The following is a 17,500-nucleotide window of genomic DNA, read 5'->3' as shown; positions in this document are numbered from 1 at the left end:
TACCTTCTCCACCTGCATTGCCACCTTCAGTGCCCTGTGTACCTGTACACCCAGATCCCTCTGCCTATCAATACTCTTAAGGGTTCTGCCATTTACTGTATATTTCCTATCTGTATTAGACCTTCCAAAATGCATTACCTCACATTTGTCTGGATTAAACTCCATCTGCCATCCCTCTGCCACTCGATGGAGTGCGTGACCCAGTCTGCAACTGTCCCCCTGGGGAAGGGGGAACCGGGGATTGTTCCCCTGGGGGGGGGAGCCAGGGGATTGGATGGAGGAGTTCAAAGTCACGAGGAAATCTGGGACGGAATTAAGAGTGAGAAACTCTTCCCATTGGGGGAAGGATCAGGAACCGGGGAGACACAGGTCCAAGGTGGTTGGTGACAGAAGCGAGGGGAGGACACGGGAAACTTTCTCACTCGATGAGTGGTTAGGATGAGGAATAGACTGTCCGAGAATGTGGGGGAGGCAGATTCAATCGAGTGGGAACTGGATTGGAATCTGATTGGGAAAAGATACTGGATTTGGGGAGAGGGGGGATTGAATCATACAGTGCAGGAGGCCACTCAGCCCATCGACTCTGCACTGACCCAGGCCCTATCTCCATAACCCCATGCATTTACCCTAGCTACTCCCCCTGACACGAGGGGACAATTTAGCACGGCCAATCCATCTAACCCGCACATCTTTGGACATTAAGGAACAATTTAGCACGGCCAATCCCTGAATCTCTTTCAGACTGTGAGAGGAAATCAGAGCACCCAGAGGAAACCCACGCAGACACGGGGAGGACATGCAGATTCTGCACAGACAGTGAGCCCAAGCCGGGAATCGAACCGGGTCCCTGGCACTGTGAGGCACCAGCACTAACCCACGGAGCCACCCTAAACAAGAGAGGATTGTTCCTTGGGCGAGACATTGCCCGGAAGATTCCACACTCTCTCCGTTGCGGAGTGTGCGAGCGGCTGTGAGACCGGTCTCCATCTCTAGGTGGCAATGCTGAGCTGCCAACGGGAATGAACCAATCCATCGCATGCTGCTCACCCATTGGTGCAGACGCAAGGTGCAGTCGCACCGAGCTGCCGGCAGGTGGCACCAAATACTGCAGCCAGCCAATCAGAGCAGGGAGGCTGGGATGCTGTGATGTGATTGGGTGGGGAATGAGGGGGGGTTGACTGTGATTCGAGGGTTCGGTCACTGGGTCTATACGGGTGGAACTGAGAAATAAGAAGGGGGGAATCACTTCGATAGGGTTGTATTATAGACCCCCAAATAGTCAACGGGAAATTGAGGGGCAAATATGGAAGGAGATTACAGACAGCTCCAAGAAAAATAGAGTGGTAACAGTCGGAGATTGACTGGGACAGCCCCAGTATTAGAGGGTTGGATGGAGAGAAATTTGTTGAGTGTATTCAGGAGGAATTTCTCATTCAGTATGTGGATGGCCCAACTAGAGAGGGGGCAAAACTTGACCTTCTCTTGGGAAATAAGGAAGGGCAGGTGACAGAAGTGTTAGTGAGGGATCACTTTGGGACCAGTGACCATAAGGATGTTGCCTGGATTGGGAGGCATGCCTTATGAGGATAGGTTGAGGGAGCTGGGACTCTTCTCCCTGGAGAGACAAAGATTGAGAAGTGACCTGATAGAGGTTTATAAAATGTTGAGAGGAATAGATAGGGTGGATTCTCAGAGGCTGTTTCCCAGGTCGCTACGAGAGGACGCAGGTTTAAGGTGCTGGGGAGCAGGTACAGAGGAGATGTCAGGGGTAAGTTTTTCACTCAGAGGGTGGTGAGTGAATGGAATCGGCTGCCGTCGGTGGTGGTGGAGGCGAACTCGCTGGGGTCTTTTAAAAGACTTCTGGATGAGTATATGGGATTTAATGGGATTGAGGGTTATAGATAGGCCCGGTAGGTAGGGATAGGATCGGTGCAACTTGTGGGCCAAAGGGCCTGTTTGTGCTGTAGCGTTCTATAATTCTATTAGTTTTGAGATAGCGTTGGAGGATGATAGGTCTGTCCCAAAAGTTAAAATTCTAAATTGGGGCAAGGCTAATTTTGATGGGATCAGGCAGGAACTTTTAACAGTTAATTGGGGAGTCTGTGGGAAGGCAGAGGGATGTCTGGGAAGTGGGAGGCTTTCGAAAGTGTGTTAACCAGAGTTCAGGGTAAACACATTCCTCTTAGAGTAAAGGGCAAGTCTGGCAGAATAGGGAACCCTGGATGACTCGGGATATTGAGTCATGCAGAAGAAAGAGGAACATGATACATACAGGCAGCTGGGATCAAGTGAATCTCTTGAAGAGTATAGAGGATGTAGGAATAGAGTTCAGAGAGAAATCAGGAGGGCAAAAAGGGGACATGAGACTGTTTTGGCAGATAAGGCAATGGAGAATCCAAAGAGCTTCTACAAATACATAAAGGGCAAAAGAGTAAGAAGGGAGAGAGTAGGGCCTCTTAAAGATCAATAAGGTCATCTATGTGTGGATCCACAAGAGATGGGTGAGATCCTAAATGAATATTTCTCATCAGTATTTACTGTTGAGAAAAGCATGGATGTTCAGGAACTTGGGGAAATAAATAGTGATGTCTTGAGGAGTGAACATATTACAGAGAAGGAGGTGCTGGAAGTCTTAAAGTGCATCAAGGTAGATAAATCCCCAGGATCTGATGAAGTGTATCCCAGGACACTGTGGGAGACTAGGGAGGAAATTGCGGGTCCCCTAGCCGAGATATTTGAATCATCGATAATCACGGGTGAGGTGCCTGAAGATTGGAGAGGGGAAAATGTTGTGTCTTTGTTTAAAAAGGGCTGCAGGGAAAAGCCTGGGAACTACAGGCCAGTGAGCCTCACATCTGTGGTGGGTAAATTATTGGAAGGTATTTTGAGAGACAGGATCTACAGGCATTTAGAGACACAAGGACTGATTAGGGACAGTCAGCATGGCTTTGTGAGGGGAAAATCATGTCTCACAAATGTGATTGAGTTTTTTGAAGGGGTAACCAAGAAGGTAGATGAGGGCAGTTCAGTTGATGTTGTCTACATGGACTTTAGCAAGGCCTTTGACAAGGTACTGCATGGTAGGTTGTTGCATAAGGTTAAATCTCACGGGATCCAGGGTGAGGGATCTAAATGGAGACAAAATTGGCTTCTTGACAGAAGCCAGAGGGTGGTTGTAGAGAGTTGTTTTTCAATCTGGAGGCCTGTGACCAGCCTCAGGGATCAGTGCTGGGCCCACTGTTATTTGTCATTTATATTAATGATTTAGATGAGAATATAGGAGGCAGGGTTAGTAAGTTTGCAGATGACACCAAGATTGGTGGCATAGTGGACAGTGAAGAAAGTTATCTCCAATTGCAACGGGATCTTGATCAATTGGGCCAATGGGCTGACGAATGGCAGATGGAGTTTAATTTAGACAAATGTGAGGTGATGCATTTTGGTCGATTGAACCAGGGCAGGACTTACTCAGTTAATGGTAGGGCGTTGGGGAGAATTACAGAACAAAGAGATCTCGGGGTACAGGTTCATAGCTCCTTGAAAGTGGAGTCACAGGTGGACAGAGTGGTGAAGAAGGCATTCGGCATGCTTGGTTTCATCGATCAGAACATTGAATACAGGAGTTGGGACGTCTTGTTGAAGTTGTACAAGACATTAGTAAGGCCACCCTTGGGATACTGTGTACAGTTCTGGTCACCCTATTATAGAAAGGATATTATTAAACTAGAAAGAGTGCAGAAATGATTTACTAGGATGTTACTGGGACTTGATGGATTGAGTTATAAGGAGAGGCTGGATAGACTGGGACTTTTTTCTCTGGAGCGTAGGAGGCTGAGGGGTGATCTTATAGAGGTCTATAAAATAATGAGGGGCACAGATCAGCTAGATAGTCAATATCTTTTCCCAAAGGTAGAGGAATCTAAAACTAGAGGGCAGAGGTTTAAGGTGAGAGGGGAAAGATACAAAAGGGTCCAGAGGGGCAATTTTTTCACCCAGAGGGTGGTGAGTGTCTGGAACGAGCTGCCAGAGGCAGTAGTAGAGGTGGGTACTATTTTATCTTTTAAAAAGCATTTAGACAGTTACATGGGTACGATGGGTATAGAGGGATATGGGCCAAATGCGGGCAATTGGGACTAGTTTAGGGGTTTAAAAAAAAGGGTGGCCTGGACAGGCTGGGCTGAAGGGTCTGTTTCCATGCTGTAAACCTGAGTCTTTGACTTGTGGCACTGTTCCCATAACCTCATGTGTTGACCCTGCTATTACCCTGACACTGAGGGAGAATTTAGCACGGCCAATGCACCCTAACCAGCACGTCTTTCAGACTGTGGGAGGAAACCCACGCAGACACGGGGAGAATGTGCAGACCCTGCACAGACACTGACCCAAGCCAGGAATCGAACCCGGGTCCCTGGCTCTGTGAGACAGCAGTGCTAACCCACTGTGTCACCGTGCCCCCCGGGAATCGAACCCGGGTCCCTGGCGCTGTGAGACAGCAGTGCTAACCCACTGTGTCACCGTGCCCCCGGGAATCGAACCCGGGTCCCTGGCGCTGTGAGGCAGCAGTGCTAACCCACTGTGTCACCGTGCCCCCGGGAATCGAACCCGGGTCCCTGGCGCTGTGAGGGAGCAGTGCTAACCCACTGTGTCACCGTGCCCCCGGGGAACCGAACCCGGGTCCCTGGCGCTGTGAGGGAGCAGTGCTAACCCACTGTGTCACCGTGCCCCCGGGAATCGAACCCGGGTCCCTGGCGCTGTGAGGGAGCAGTGCTAACCCACTGTGTCACCGTGCCCTCGGGAATCGAACCCGGGTCCCTGGCGCTGTGAGGCAGCAGTGCTAACCCACTGTGTCACCGTGCCCCCGGGAATCGAACCCGGGTCCCTGGCACTGTGAGGCAGCAGTGCTAACCCACTGTGTCACCGTGCCCCCGGGAACCGAACCCGGGTCCCTGGCGCTGTGAGACAGCAGTGCTAACCCACTGTGTCACCGTGCCCCCGGGAATCGAACCCGGGTCCCTGGCGCTGTGAGGGAGCAGTGCTAACCCACTGTGTCACCCTTGCGAGGAACCGAGACATGAACTGATTTGCAGACACGTTCCATTGAGTTGATAAGCAGCCTTTTATTTGGTGGTCGGTGCATTGACTACATTAGGAATGATTCTGATAAAATACGATATCCGCTAACACACACACACACACAGACACACAAACTGCACAGGGACTGGTGAGGTAACAGCCTGGGGGTGGATTCCGAGCTCAGGGCCTCACGACTGCTTTGGTCTAGACTCCTACAGTGCAAGCTACACAGACTGGAATGGAAGATACGCACTTTCCTCTCCCACTGCTCTCTCACTCTCCCTCCGTCTCCTGGGAGCGTCCCTCGCTCATTCCCGCAGTCCGCCACCTCATTCCTTACTGAACATGTAGTTCAGGAGGTCGGCCACACGGTTACTGTAAGCAAACTCGTTGTCATACCTGCAAAAGAAGCAATTCGTCAATCTAACCCGCTGAGGGATATGGAGACCGGAACTGTGCACAGTGCTCTGAGTGTGGGTCTAACCGAGGGATATGGAGACCGGAACTGTGCACAGTGCTCTGAGTGTGAGTCTAACCAAGGGATATGGAGACCGGAACTGTGCACAGTGCTCCGAGTGTGAGTCTAACCAAGGGATATGGAGACCGGAACTGTGCACAGTGCTCCGAGTGTGAGTCTAACCAAGGGATATGGAGACCGGAACTGTGCACAGTGCTCCGAGTGTGGGTCTAACCGAGGGATATGGAGACCGGAACTGTGCACAGTGCTCCGAGTGTGGGTCTAACCGAGGGATATAGAGACTGGAACTGTGCACAGTGCTCCGAGTGTGGGTCTAACCGAGGGATATAGAGACTGGAACTGTGCACAGTGCTCCGAGTGTGGGTCTAACCGAGGGATATGGAGACTGGAACTGTGCACAGTGCCCCGAGTGTGGGTCTAACCGAGGGATATGGAGACCAGAACTGTGCACAGTGCTCCGAGTGTGAGTCTAACCGAGGGATATGGAGACCGGAACTGTGCACAGTGCTCCGAGTGTGAGTCTAACCGAGGGATATGGAGACTGGAACTGTGCACAGTGCTCCGAGTGTGGGTCTAACCGAGGGATATGGAGACCGGAACTGTGCACAGTGCTCCGAGTGTGGGTCTAACCGAGGGATATGGAGACCGGAACTGTGCACAGTGCTCCGAGTGTGGGTCTAACCGAGGGATATGGAGACTGGAACTGTGCACAGTGCTCCGAGTGTGGGTCTAACCGAGGGATATGGAGACTGGAACTGTGCACAGTGCTCCGAGTGTGGGTCTAACCGAGGGATATGGAGACTGGAACTGTGCACAGTGCTCCGAGTGTGGGTCTAACCGAGGGATACGGAGACCGGAACTGTGCACAGTGCTCCGAGTGTGGGTCTAACCGAGGGATATAGAGACTGGAACTGTGCACGGTGTTCCAAGTGTGGGGAATAGGGATACCGGTGTGAGGTTAGTTAGGGATCGATCCCGGTAGTGACTTACCAGGAAATGAGCTTCACAAAGTTGTCATTGAGGGAGATTCCAGCGCCAGCATCAAAGATGGAGGAGTGAGTGTCACCCACAAAGTCAGTGGACACCACCTGTGTTTCCAAAGACCAAACAGTGTCAGGGTCCGGATCGTTCCACAGCCTGCCCTTCCCCCCCATGCAACACTGCCCCCCCCACGCGCAACACCCCCTCCCCCACGCAACACCCCCTCCCCCGTGCGCAACACCCCCTCCCCCGTGCGCAACACCCCCTCCCCCACGCAACACCCCCTCCCCCGTGCGCAACACCCCCTCCCCCAACACGCCGAGACCCTGAGACCCCGTGCCCCCGGGGCGGGGTGAGGATGGGAGGGTTTGGGTTGGGGGAGGGGAACAAGGGTGGGGGACAAGGGTGGGGGATGGGAAGGGGGACGGTGAGGCTGGAGTGGGATGGGTGGAGGAACAGGGTGGGAGGGGGAGGGGAAGTGGGGGTGGGGGTCCAGCCGCTGGTCCCTGGGTACCTGGTGGTCTGTGTATCCCAGGATGCCTTTGAGCGGACCCTCCGATGCTTTCTTCACAGCTTCCTTGATCTCCGCGTAGGAGGCAGGCTTCGCCAGCCGGCAGGTCAGATCCACAACGGATACATCCGCCACCGGAACCCGGAACGCCATCCCGGTCAACTTTCTGCCGGGAGGGGAGGGGGGTGGGGTACAGAAATGCTCAGTAAATGCTCAAAACCAGAATCCGGGTCAAGCAGCCGGGAGAGAGACAGAGTTAATATTGAATTGGATTTATTTTTGTCGCGTGTATTCGTATACAGTGAAAAGTATTGTTTCTCTTAAACCCCAGTGGGTTACAGGCCGCGACCTACTCAAACCTTTCCCCATGAGACACCAACCCCCTTCACCCCAGGAATCGACCCAGTGACCCTTCCCTGAATGGCCTCCGAGGCCAGACTATCCCTCTCTATATAAGGAGACTAAAACTGTCCGCGGTTACTCGCGGGGTCTCGACAATGTCCCCCACGGTCGGAGTGAGACTTCCCCACTTTGACATTCCGTTCCTCTCCCAACAAACACTCCATTTATCTTCCCGATCACGCACTGCTCCTGCGGACTAATTTCATGGACCAGGACACCCAGATCCCTCTGCATCTCACAGCTCCGCAATCTCTCTCTGTTTAAAATAATGTGATGTTTTCCCATCAGCCCATCAGGAGTGGTATTATCACTAGATTATTAATCCAGAAACTCATATTCTGGGGGACCCGGGTTCGAATCCCACCACGGCAGATGGTGGAATTTGAATTCAATAAAAAATATCTGGGATTAAGAATCTGCTGATGACCCATTGTCGGAAAAACCCATCTGGTTCCCTTTAGGGAAGGAACTCTGTGACGCCCACGTCCCACAAGTGAGTTTATTAATTAGTGTCACAAGTTGGCTTACATTAACACTGCAATGAAGTTAGTGTGAAATTCCCCTAGTCGCCACACTCCGGTGCCTGTTCGGGTTACACTGAGGGAGAATTTATCACGGCCAATCCACCCTAACCAGCGCGTCTTTCAGACTGTGGGAGGAAACCGGAGCACCCGGAGGAAACCCACGCAGACATGGGGAGAATGTGCGAGTGTTGCTAACCACTGTGCCTCCAGACTTAGTGCCATTCCCCCTGTGCCCTGTTCCTTTTCAAATTATTATCCAGCGTTCCCTCAAACACATCGGTCAAAGCTGGGACCACTACACCGAACCCCGGCGGAACATTCCAGAATCCAAGCCAGCGGAACGAGCTCCCTTCCACATCCCACTCTGCTTCTTCTGCAAAATACTTTAACCTGAACCCCCTCCCCCAGGAGAATGACCCCCTCTTCACCCCAACCCCCCTGCCCCCGCCCCGCCCCCCTTTCCCCGCCCCACCCCCCTCCCCCACCGCTGCACCCCCTTCCCCCCCACCCCCTGGGAGGGCAGCCCCTGACCCCCACCAACCCCCTTTCCAGCAACCCCCCCTCCCCCGGGAACAGTCCAAAACCCCCACACCCTTCCCCCCACTCCCCGGGAGACCCCTTCACCCCCACCCCCCCCCTCGCTGCCCCCAACCCCCTTCACCCCTCCCCCACCCCCCAGGAGGAACGGTGCCCTCTCCCCTGGGAGAACAGCCCCCTCCCCCCCACCCCACCCTCTCCCCTGGAAGAATGCCCCCAACGCCCACCCACCCTCCCTCCCCAAGAGGAATGGTGCCCCTGACCCCCACCCCCTCCCCCCGGCGAGGTGGCCACGTCTCCGTGGTGACCTACCCGTTGAGCTCTGGGATGACCTTGCCCACAGCTTTGGCAGCGCCAGTGGAAGCTGGGATGATGTTCTGGTGGGCACCACGACCATCGCGCCAGGCCTTGGCAGAGGGACCATCCACAGTTTTCTGGGTGGCAGTGTAGGCATGGACTGTGGTCTAACCGTCAGAGAGAGAGAGAGAGATCAGACAAACCAAACTCAGAGAGAATCCAACCACACACACACTGACCATTCTGCCCATCTGCTCCGAGCTGCTGTCCCTGCCCCACACCAGCCCCTCCCACCCCTTCCCCTCTGTATCCCACTCCCATCTCCTGCTATTCCTCTCTCCCTGTGTTTATCCAACTTTCCCTTTCAACACATCGATACCATTCACCTCCCCCACTCCCCGTGGGAGTGAGTCCCACATTCTCCCCACTCCCCGTGGGAGCGAGTCCCACATTCTCCCCACTCCCCGTGGGAGTGAGTCCCACATTCTCCCCACTCCCCGTGGGAGCGAGTCCCACATTCTCCCCCACTCCCCGTGGGAGCGAGTCCCACATTCTCCCCACTCCCCGTGGGAGCGAGTCCCACATTCTCCCCACTCCCCGTGGGAGCGAGTCCCACATTCTCCCCACTCCCCGTGGGAGCGAGTCCCACATTCTCCCCACTCCCCGTGGGAGTGAGTCCCACATTCTCCCCACTCCCCATGGGAGCGAGTCCACATTCTCCCCACTCCCCGTGGGAGTGAGTCCCACATTCTCCCCACTCCCCGTGGGAGCGAGTCCCACATTCTCCCCCACTCCCCGTGGGAGTGAGTCCCACATTCTCCCCACTCCCCGTGGGAGTGAGTCCCACATTCTCCCCACTCCCCGTGGGAGTGAGACCCACATTCTCCCCACTCCCCGTGGGAGCGAGTCCCACATTCTCCCCACTCCCCGTGGGAGCGAGTCCCACATTCTCCCCACTCCCCGTGGGAGCGAGTCCCACATTCTCCCCCACTCCCCGTGGGAGCGAGTCCCACATTCTCCCCCACTCCCCGTGGGAGCGAGTCCCACATTCTCCCCACTCCCCGTGGGAGCGAGTCCCACATTCTCCCCACTCCCCGTGGGAGCGAGTCCCACATTCTCCCCAATCCCCGTGGGAGCGAGTCCCACATTCTCCCCACTCCCCGTGGGAGCGAGTCCCACATTCTCCCCACTCCCCGTGGGAGCGAGTCCCACATTCTCCCCAATCCCCGTGGGAGCAAGTTCCACATTTCTCCCTTATTGACCCTATCGAATCCTCATGTTGATTCAGTTGGAGATTGGTGGACTGTGTGTAGTTTTGGTCCCTTTACCTCAGAAAGGATAGTATTGCCATGGAGGGAGTGCAGGGAAGGGTCACGAGATTGTTCTGGGGAGGTGGGACTGTCTTATGGGGCAAACAGGGTGTATATTTTCTTGAGTTTAGAAGAGTGAGAGAGGATCTCATCGAAATGTACAAAATATATCTTGGGAATGGGGGATGCGATGACCTCGTGGTATTATCGCTAGACTATCAATCCAGAAACTCAGTGAATGTTCTGGGGACCCGGGTTCGAATCCCACCACAGCAGATGGTGGAATTTGAATTCAATAAAAAATATCTGGGATTAAGAATCTACTGATGACCCATTGTCGGAAAAACCCATCTGTTTCCTTCAGGGAAGGAAATCTGCCGTCCCTACCCCGGTCTGGCCTACATGGGACTCCAGAGGCACAGCAATGTGGGTGACTCTCAACTGCCCCTCCAAGGGCAACTAGGGATGGGCAATAAATCCTGGCCAACTGGTGACACCCATTTTTTAAGGCAAGGACAGATAGATTTTTGAGCAGGAAAGGAATTAAGGGTCATGGTGAGCGGGCGGGTAAGTGGAGCTGAGTCCATGAAGGATCAGCCATGATCTTATTGAATGGTGAAGCAGCCTGGATGGGCCAAATGGCCTTCTCCTCCTAGTTCTTATGTCCCACGGATGAATGAAAAAAGCAAATGGAGAGTGGGGAAGATGTTTCCCTTGATTGGGGAGAGTTTAGAACCAGGGGCATAATTCCAAAATAAGGGGAAGACAGACACAGCCGAGATGTCACCAAGGAAAGTGTGAGGTGATTCATTTTGGTCGGACAAACTTGGATTACAGGGTCAACGGCAGGGTTCTGAGGAATGTGGAGGAACAGAGACCTTGGGGATCGTATCCACAGATCTCTGAAGGTTGTCACTCAAGTGGATAGAGCCGTGAAGAAGGCTTATAGTGTGTTAGTGTTTATTAACAGGGGGTTTGAGTTTTAAGAGCCGTGGGGTTATGCTGCAACTATACCGGACCTTGGTGAGACCACATTAGGAATATTGTGTTCAGTTCTGGTCACCTCACTATAAGAAGGATGTGGAAGCATTGGAGAGAGTGCAGAGGAGATTTACCAGGATGCTGCCTGGTTTGGAGGGTAGGTCTTATGAGGAAAGGTTGAGGGAGCTGGGCTTTTCTCTTTGGAGCGGAGGAGGATGAGAGGTGACTTGATAGAAATTTATAAGATGATGAGGGGGATAGAGTGGACGTTCAGAGACTATTTCCTTGGGTGGATGTAGCTGTTACTTGGGGCATAACTATAAGGTCCATGGTGGGAGATACAGGAGGGATGTCCGAGGTAGATTCTTCACTCAGAAATGGTTGGGGTGTGGAATGCACTGCCTGCTGTGATAGTGGAGTCGGACACTTTAGGAACTTTTAAGCGGTTATTGGATAGGCACATGGAGCACACCAGAATGATAGGGAGTGGGATAGACTGATCTTGGGATTGGACATAGCTCAGCACAACATTGAGGGCCGAAGGGCCTGAACTGTGATGTAATGTTCTAAGATTGCTGGGGTGATTAATAGTGAGGGTTCAGGGAGATGTAGATGGATTGATCAGATGGACAGAGCAGTGGAAGGTGGGATTAACCCGGGTAGGTGTGAGCTGACACACTATGGAAACAGTAACAAGACGAGGGAGTGTTTACTGAACAGCAGAACACCGGGAAGCTCGGAGGAACAGAGGGAGCCTGGGGAATCATTCCCAGATCCCTGAAGGCAGGTGGACAGGGAGTTTATAAGGCAAATGGGAGACTTGCTTTTAGATAGAAGCAAGGAGGTGATGCTGGAGCTGTACAGAGCGTTGGTGAGGCCACAGCTGGAGCACTGTGTGTGGTTCTGGTCACCTCACTATAGGAAGGATGTGATTGCACTGGAGGGGGTACAGAGGAGATTTACCCGGGATGCTGCCCTGGGATGGAGCGTTTGAGCTGTAAGGAGAGACAGGATAGGCTGGGATTGTTTTCTCCGGAAGGCTGAGGGGGGACATGATTGAGGTGGGTAAGATTCTGAGGGGTAGGGACAGGGTGAACAGGGAGCAGCCGTTCCCCTGGGTTGAGGGGTCAGTCACGAGGGGGCAGAGTTTTAGGGTGGGGGGGGAAACAGGAGATTCAGAGGGGATTTGGAGGGTGGTGGGAATCTGGAATGCTCTGCCTGGGAGGGCCATGGAGGCTGGAAATCTCAAAAAAAAATCTGGATCAGCACCTGAAATATCAAAACATTCTGGGATACGGGAGGAGCGCGGGGACACGGGGGAGCGCGGGGACACGGGAGGCGCGGGGACACGGGAGGAGCGCGGGGACACGGGAGGAGCGCGGGGACACGGGAGGAGTGCCACTTTGGGGTCGTTATTGTCAGTGCAGACTCGATGGGCCCAAATGGCCTTTCCTGCGCAGTATAACTCTGTTCCTAATCATCCTCAAGTCCTCGATTAGATCACTCCCTCCATCTCATCTCGGAGGGAATGAGTGTCTAGTGCAATTTGAACTCGCCCTGAACACTAGCCTCAGTGAGATGGTGTAAGTTTGCACGGTTCTGGGGTAATCTTCCTGTCGCTCTTTCCTTCTCTCTTTCTAAACTATTACAAAAGGATGTTGCGCAGTTCTGGCTGTCCAGTGATGACAGGAGACTGGGTTTGTACAGAATTCCAGCGCAGAGCCAGAGGCAGCGCCCCGGGGGAACACTGCACAGGGTTTAACTAACACACAGCTCACTATCGGACCCACCATCAGACCCTCCACAATGCCAAAGTTATCCTCAATGACCTTCGCCAGCGGGGCCAGGCAGTTTGTGGTACAGGAGGCGTTGCTGGGGGAGGGAACGAGAGAGAGAGAGAGAGGTTAGTCATTCATCAAAGTGTTACAACATCCAAGGCCATTTTGCATCAGTTCCTCTTCTGACCTCCTTCCCCAACCTCAAATTCACCTCTCCCCAAAATAAAAACCCAGCAAACTGTCCCACCTGACACACCCGCCCTCCGTCCCTCCGTCACAGCAAAGGCAGCAGCTGGCACGGGGGGGCGGGGGTAAGGGACGAGGAGGGGCAAGGGAGGGGGGGAAGTGAGGGGTGGGTAAGGGAGTTGGGGGGGAGGAGGGGGGGAAGGGGGGGGTGTAAGGGAGGACGGCAGGGGAGGGTTAAGGGAGGAGGTTCCTGAACCTGCAGCTAAATTTATCACCCACCCGGATATTATCCGGATCTTGCTGCATTCGAACAGGGACCTGCTCCAGTATACTGGTGAATGGAGCTGAAGTTTTACAGCACTGAAACAGGCCCTTCGGCCCAGCGTGTCGACGCTGCCCCTTTATTTAAATCCTCTAAACTAATCCCAATTGCCCGCCTTTGCCCCATATCCCTCTATACCCATCGTACCCGTGTAACTGTCTAAATACTTTTTAAAGGATAAAATTGTCCCGTCTCTACTACTGCCTCTGGCAGCTCGTTCCAGACACTCACCACCCTCTGGGTGAAAAAGTTGCTCCTCTGGACCCTTTTGTATCTCTCCCCTCTCACCTTAAACCTCTGCCCTCTAGTTTTAGACTCCCCTACCCCTCCATCCCTCCCCCTCCCCTCCATCCCTCCACTTGAGTGGCTAGCTAGCTGGACTGACTCTGCCCAGTGTCAAGTCAGAGAGGGATGAACGAGGGGGTTATCTTGAATACAAAAACAGGCTGTGATGGTATCTTCTGAGGTTATGTTGGACATCCTTGATTATAATCTGATGTGAAGATGTTTTCTCTCCTGAGTTTGACGACTGGCTTTAGCTGTTTGATGCCTCTCTAAATTTGTCTGACGTGAGTGGTACAGATGAGAAAGAATCGGAAATCTGTGTGTGTGTGTTTTGTTGTCACTCATAGCAGCTGCCAAAGTGGAGACAATCCTAAAATTGTGTTGTGTAGTGAGAGTGTTCTTCACACTGTACATGCTGCCCTGTGTGACCTGTGGCTGTGAACGGGCAGGATAGATAATCAGAATTTTAAAAAATAAAATGGTGAAGTGTCTGCTCTGGGCTGAGACTCCAGGCAGGACACAGTAAGTTGCCACATATTCCCAGCCTTGCTGGCTTGAACTCAACTCAGCACCTGAAGAAAGATGAGGAATGATTTGCCTATTGGTTGTCACATTGAAATCCAGGGAATGAGTGTCTGGATTTGACTATGGAGAATACTGGGAATGGTTTCAATAAATATATGCTAGTTTGTGGACTGTTACTCTTTACTCAGAGGGTAGTGAGGGCGTGGAATTCCCTGCCTGCAGCAGTTGTGAACTCGCCAACTTTAAGAGCGTTCAAATGGTCAGTGGATAGGCATATGGATAACATTGGAATAGTTTAGGTTAGAGGGTCATTAGATTGGTTCCACTGGTCGGCGCAACATCGAGGGCCGAAGGGCCTGTACTGCGCTGGAATGTTCTGTGTTCCTCCCCTCTACCCCTCCCCCTCACCACTCCCCTCCCCTCCGCCTCCCCAACCTCTCCCCCCCTCCCCAACCTCTCCCCCCCCTCCCCCTCCGCCCCTCCCACCTCTCCCCCCTCCCCCTCCCCAACCTCTCCCCCCCCCCCCTCCGCCTCCCCAACCTCTCCCCCCCACCCCGCCCCCCCCATCGGCCATGACACTGACCCCCGAGCTGATTCTTACCTCACAACCGTCATGGAGGATGGGTCGTACTTGCCCTCGTTCACCCCCATCACGAACATGGGGCATCGGGAGAGGGGGCAGTGACCACGACGCGCTTGGCACCGCCCTGTAAATGTGACTGAAATCAAACAAAACACACAAATTAATGACCTCACTTCCTGCGTTTAGTTCAGGTTTGCAGCAGCTGCAGGATTTTGCTTCCACTCAACTTTCATTGGGCGACGGTGACCGTCAGCACGCCCAGAGGAACAGGCTCGAGGGCTGAATGGCCTCCTCCTGTTCCTGTGTAACAGGCTCGAGGGGCTGAATGGCCTCCTCCTGTCCCTGTGTAACAGCCTCGAGGGGCTGAATGGCCTCCTCCTGTCCCTGTGTAACAGCCTCGAGGGGCTGAATGGCCTCCTCCTGTCCCTGTGTAACAGGCTCGAGGGGCTGAATGGCCTCCTCCTGTTCCTGTGTAACAGGCTCGAGGGGCTGAATGGCCTCCTTGTTATCCTGGTTTCGGACTTACCGAAGCTTTCTCCACACTCAGGAACACTCCGGTGGATTCCACGATGTACAGAGCTCCGGAATCTCCCCAGGGAATCTCGGCTGGCTTCATGCTGGGAGTGGGGGGAGAACAGGTTATTAAATCCAGACATACACCTCTCCCACCCGACAGCAGGGTGTTAACACTTCCAGATTCCCGGAATCAGGAACCTATATCCACTAACACCATCAGGAATCCGTACAAACAGGAACTACGGAGCAAGGTTAGGCCATTCAGCCCTTCCAGCCTCCTCTCCCATTCAACATGGCTGTCCCCTCTAACTGAACCCTCCCACCCACCCTGCCTGGCTCTCCCCCCCACACTCCCGCTCTCTCTGCCCCCGATATTCCCGTTCTCTCTCCCCCACATTCCCGCTCTCTCTCTTCCCCCCACATTCCTGCTCTCTCTCTCTCCCCCACATTCCCGCTCTCTCTCTCTCCCCACATTCCCGCTCTCTCTCTCTCCCCACATTCCCGCTCTCTCTCTCCCCCCACATTCCCGCTCTCTCTCTCTCCCCCACATTCCCGCTCACTCTCTCTCCCCCCCACATTCCCGCTCTCTCTCTCTCCCCCCACATTCCCGCTCTCTCTCTCTCCCCCCCACATTCCCGCTCTCTCTCTCTCCCCCCACATTCCCGCTCTCTCTCTCCCCCACACTCCCGCTCTCTCTCTCTCCCCCACACTCCCGCTCTCTCCTCCCCCACATTCCCGCTCTCTCTCTTCCCCCCCACATCCCGCTCTCTCTCTCTCCCCCCACATTCCCGCTCTCTCTCTCTCCCCCACATTCCCGCTCTCTCTCTCTCCCCCACATTCCCGCTCTCTCTCTCTCCCCCACATTCCCGCTCTCTCTCTCCCCCACACTCCCGCTCTCTCTCTCTCCCCCCACATTCCCGCTCTCTCTCTCCCCCCCACATTCCCGCTCTCTCTCTCCCCCCCACATTCCCGCTCTCTCTCTCTCCCCCACATTCCCGCTCTCTCTCTCCCCCACATTCCCGCTCTCTCTCTGGGTGAGAGTTCCACAGTCTCTGAAGTGAAGGCATTTCCATCTCTGTCCTAAATGTCCCTCCCCCGTATCCAGCGACTGACCCCCCCACCCCACCCCACCCCCGTTCCCCCCTCCCCCCAGCCAGAGGGAACACCATCCCGGTATCCAGTCTGTCCAGAGCCCTGTCAGAGTTTGATCCATTTCAATCAGATCCCCTCTCATCGTCTAAACTCCAGTGAATACCGGCCCGATCGACCCAATCTCTCCCCGTACGACACTCCCCCCATCCCAGGAATCAGTCTGGTGAATGTTTCCTGAGCTCCCTGTGACACAGTAAGTATAACACACAGGTACAGCAGGCAGTAAAGAAGGAAATGGTATGTTAGCCTTCACAGCGAGAGGATTTGAGAGATAGGGATAGGGATGTTTTGCTGCAATTGTACAGGGTGTTGGTGAGGCCACACCGGGAGTATTGGGTACAGTTTTGGTCTCCTTATCTGAGGAAGGATGTCCTTGTTATAGAGGGAGCACAGCGAAGGTTTTCCAGGCTGATTCCTGGGATGGCAGGTCTGTCATATGAGGAGAGACTGAGTGGGTTAGGATTATATTCACTGGAGTTTAGAAGAGTGAGAGGGGATCTGATAGAAACTTATAAAATTCACACAGGGTTAGACAGGGTAGATTCAGAAAGAATGTTCCTGATGGTGGGGAGAGTCCAGAACTAGGGGTCAGAGTTTGAGGATAAGGGGTAAACCTTTTAGAACTGAGGTGAGGAGGAATTTCTTCACCCAGAGGGTGGGGAATGTGTGGAATTCACTCCACAGGAAGGAGCTGAGACCCGAGGGGGAGATTTACTGGAATATTCCTGGGGATGAGGGGGGGTTCAGTTCAGACGGGGAGAAGCTGGGATGGTTCCCTCGGAGCAGAGAAGGTTCAGGGGGAGATTGAATCGAGGTGTTCAGAATCACGAGGGGAGGGGAGGGGGGTTTGGATGGAGTGAATGAGGAGAAAGTGTTTCCAGTGACAGGAGGCTCGGTAACCAGAGGGGACACAGATTGGAGAGGATCGGGAAAAGAACCAGAGCCGGGGGGGAGATGGGGAGAATTTTATTTTGGACACACAGCGAGTTGTTGTGATCTGGAAGGCGCTGCCTGAAAGGGCGGTGGAAGCAGATTCAATAGGAACTTTCAAAAGGGGCA

The 17,500-nt window shown here is 53.8% G+C and overlaps 1 protein-coding gene across 1 annotated transcript; it reads right to left on the bottom strand.

Moving 5' to 3' along the window:
- Nucleotides 1–5,097: 5,097 nt before the first annotated feature.
- LOC145340374 (glyceraldehyde-3-phosphate dehydrogenase 2-like) lies at nucleotides 5,098–15,426 on the bottom strand. Its single transcript, XM_080184831.1, is given in 8 exon segments — nucleotides 5,098–5,472; nucleotides 6,542–6,639; nucleotides 7,047–7,209; nucleotides 8,819–8,970; nucleotides 12,885–12,966; nucleotides 14,792–14,855; nucleotides 14,858–14,909; nucleotides 15,300–15,426. Coding segments are annotated over 8 exon segments (771 nt in total). The 5' UTR covers nucleotides 15,390–15,426; the 3' UTR covers nucleotides 5,098–5,402.
- Nucleotides 15,427–17,500: the final 2,074 nt, after the last annotated feature.

Source organism: Carcharhinus amblyrhynchos, unplaced genomic scaffold, assembly GCF_965287045.1.
Source record: "Carcharhinus amblyrhynchos unplaced genomic scaffold, sCarAmb.v2.hapA scaffold_963, whole genome shotgun sequence".
Taxonomy (NCBI): domain Eukaryota; kingdom Metazoa; phylum Chordata; class Chondrichthyes; order Carcharhiniformes; family Carcharhinidae; genus Carcharhinus; species Carcharhinus amblyrhynchos.
The sequence above is the reverse complement of the archived record's forward strand: the minus strand, read 5'-3'. Positions and strand labels throughout refer to the sequence as shown.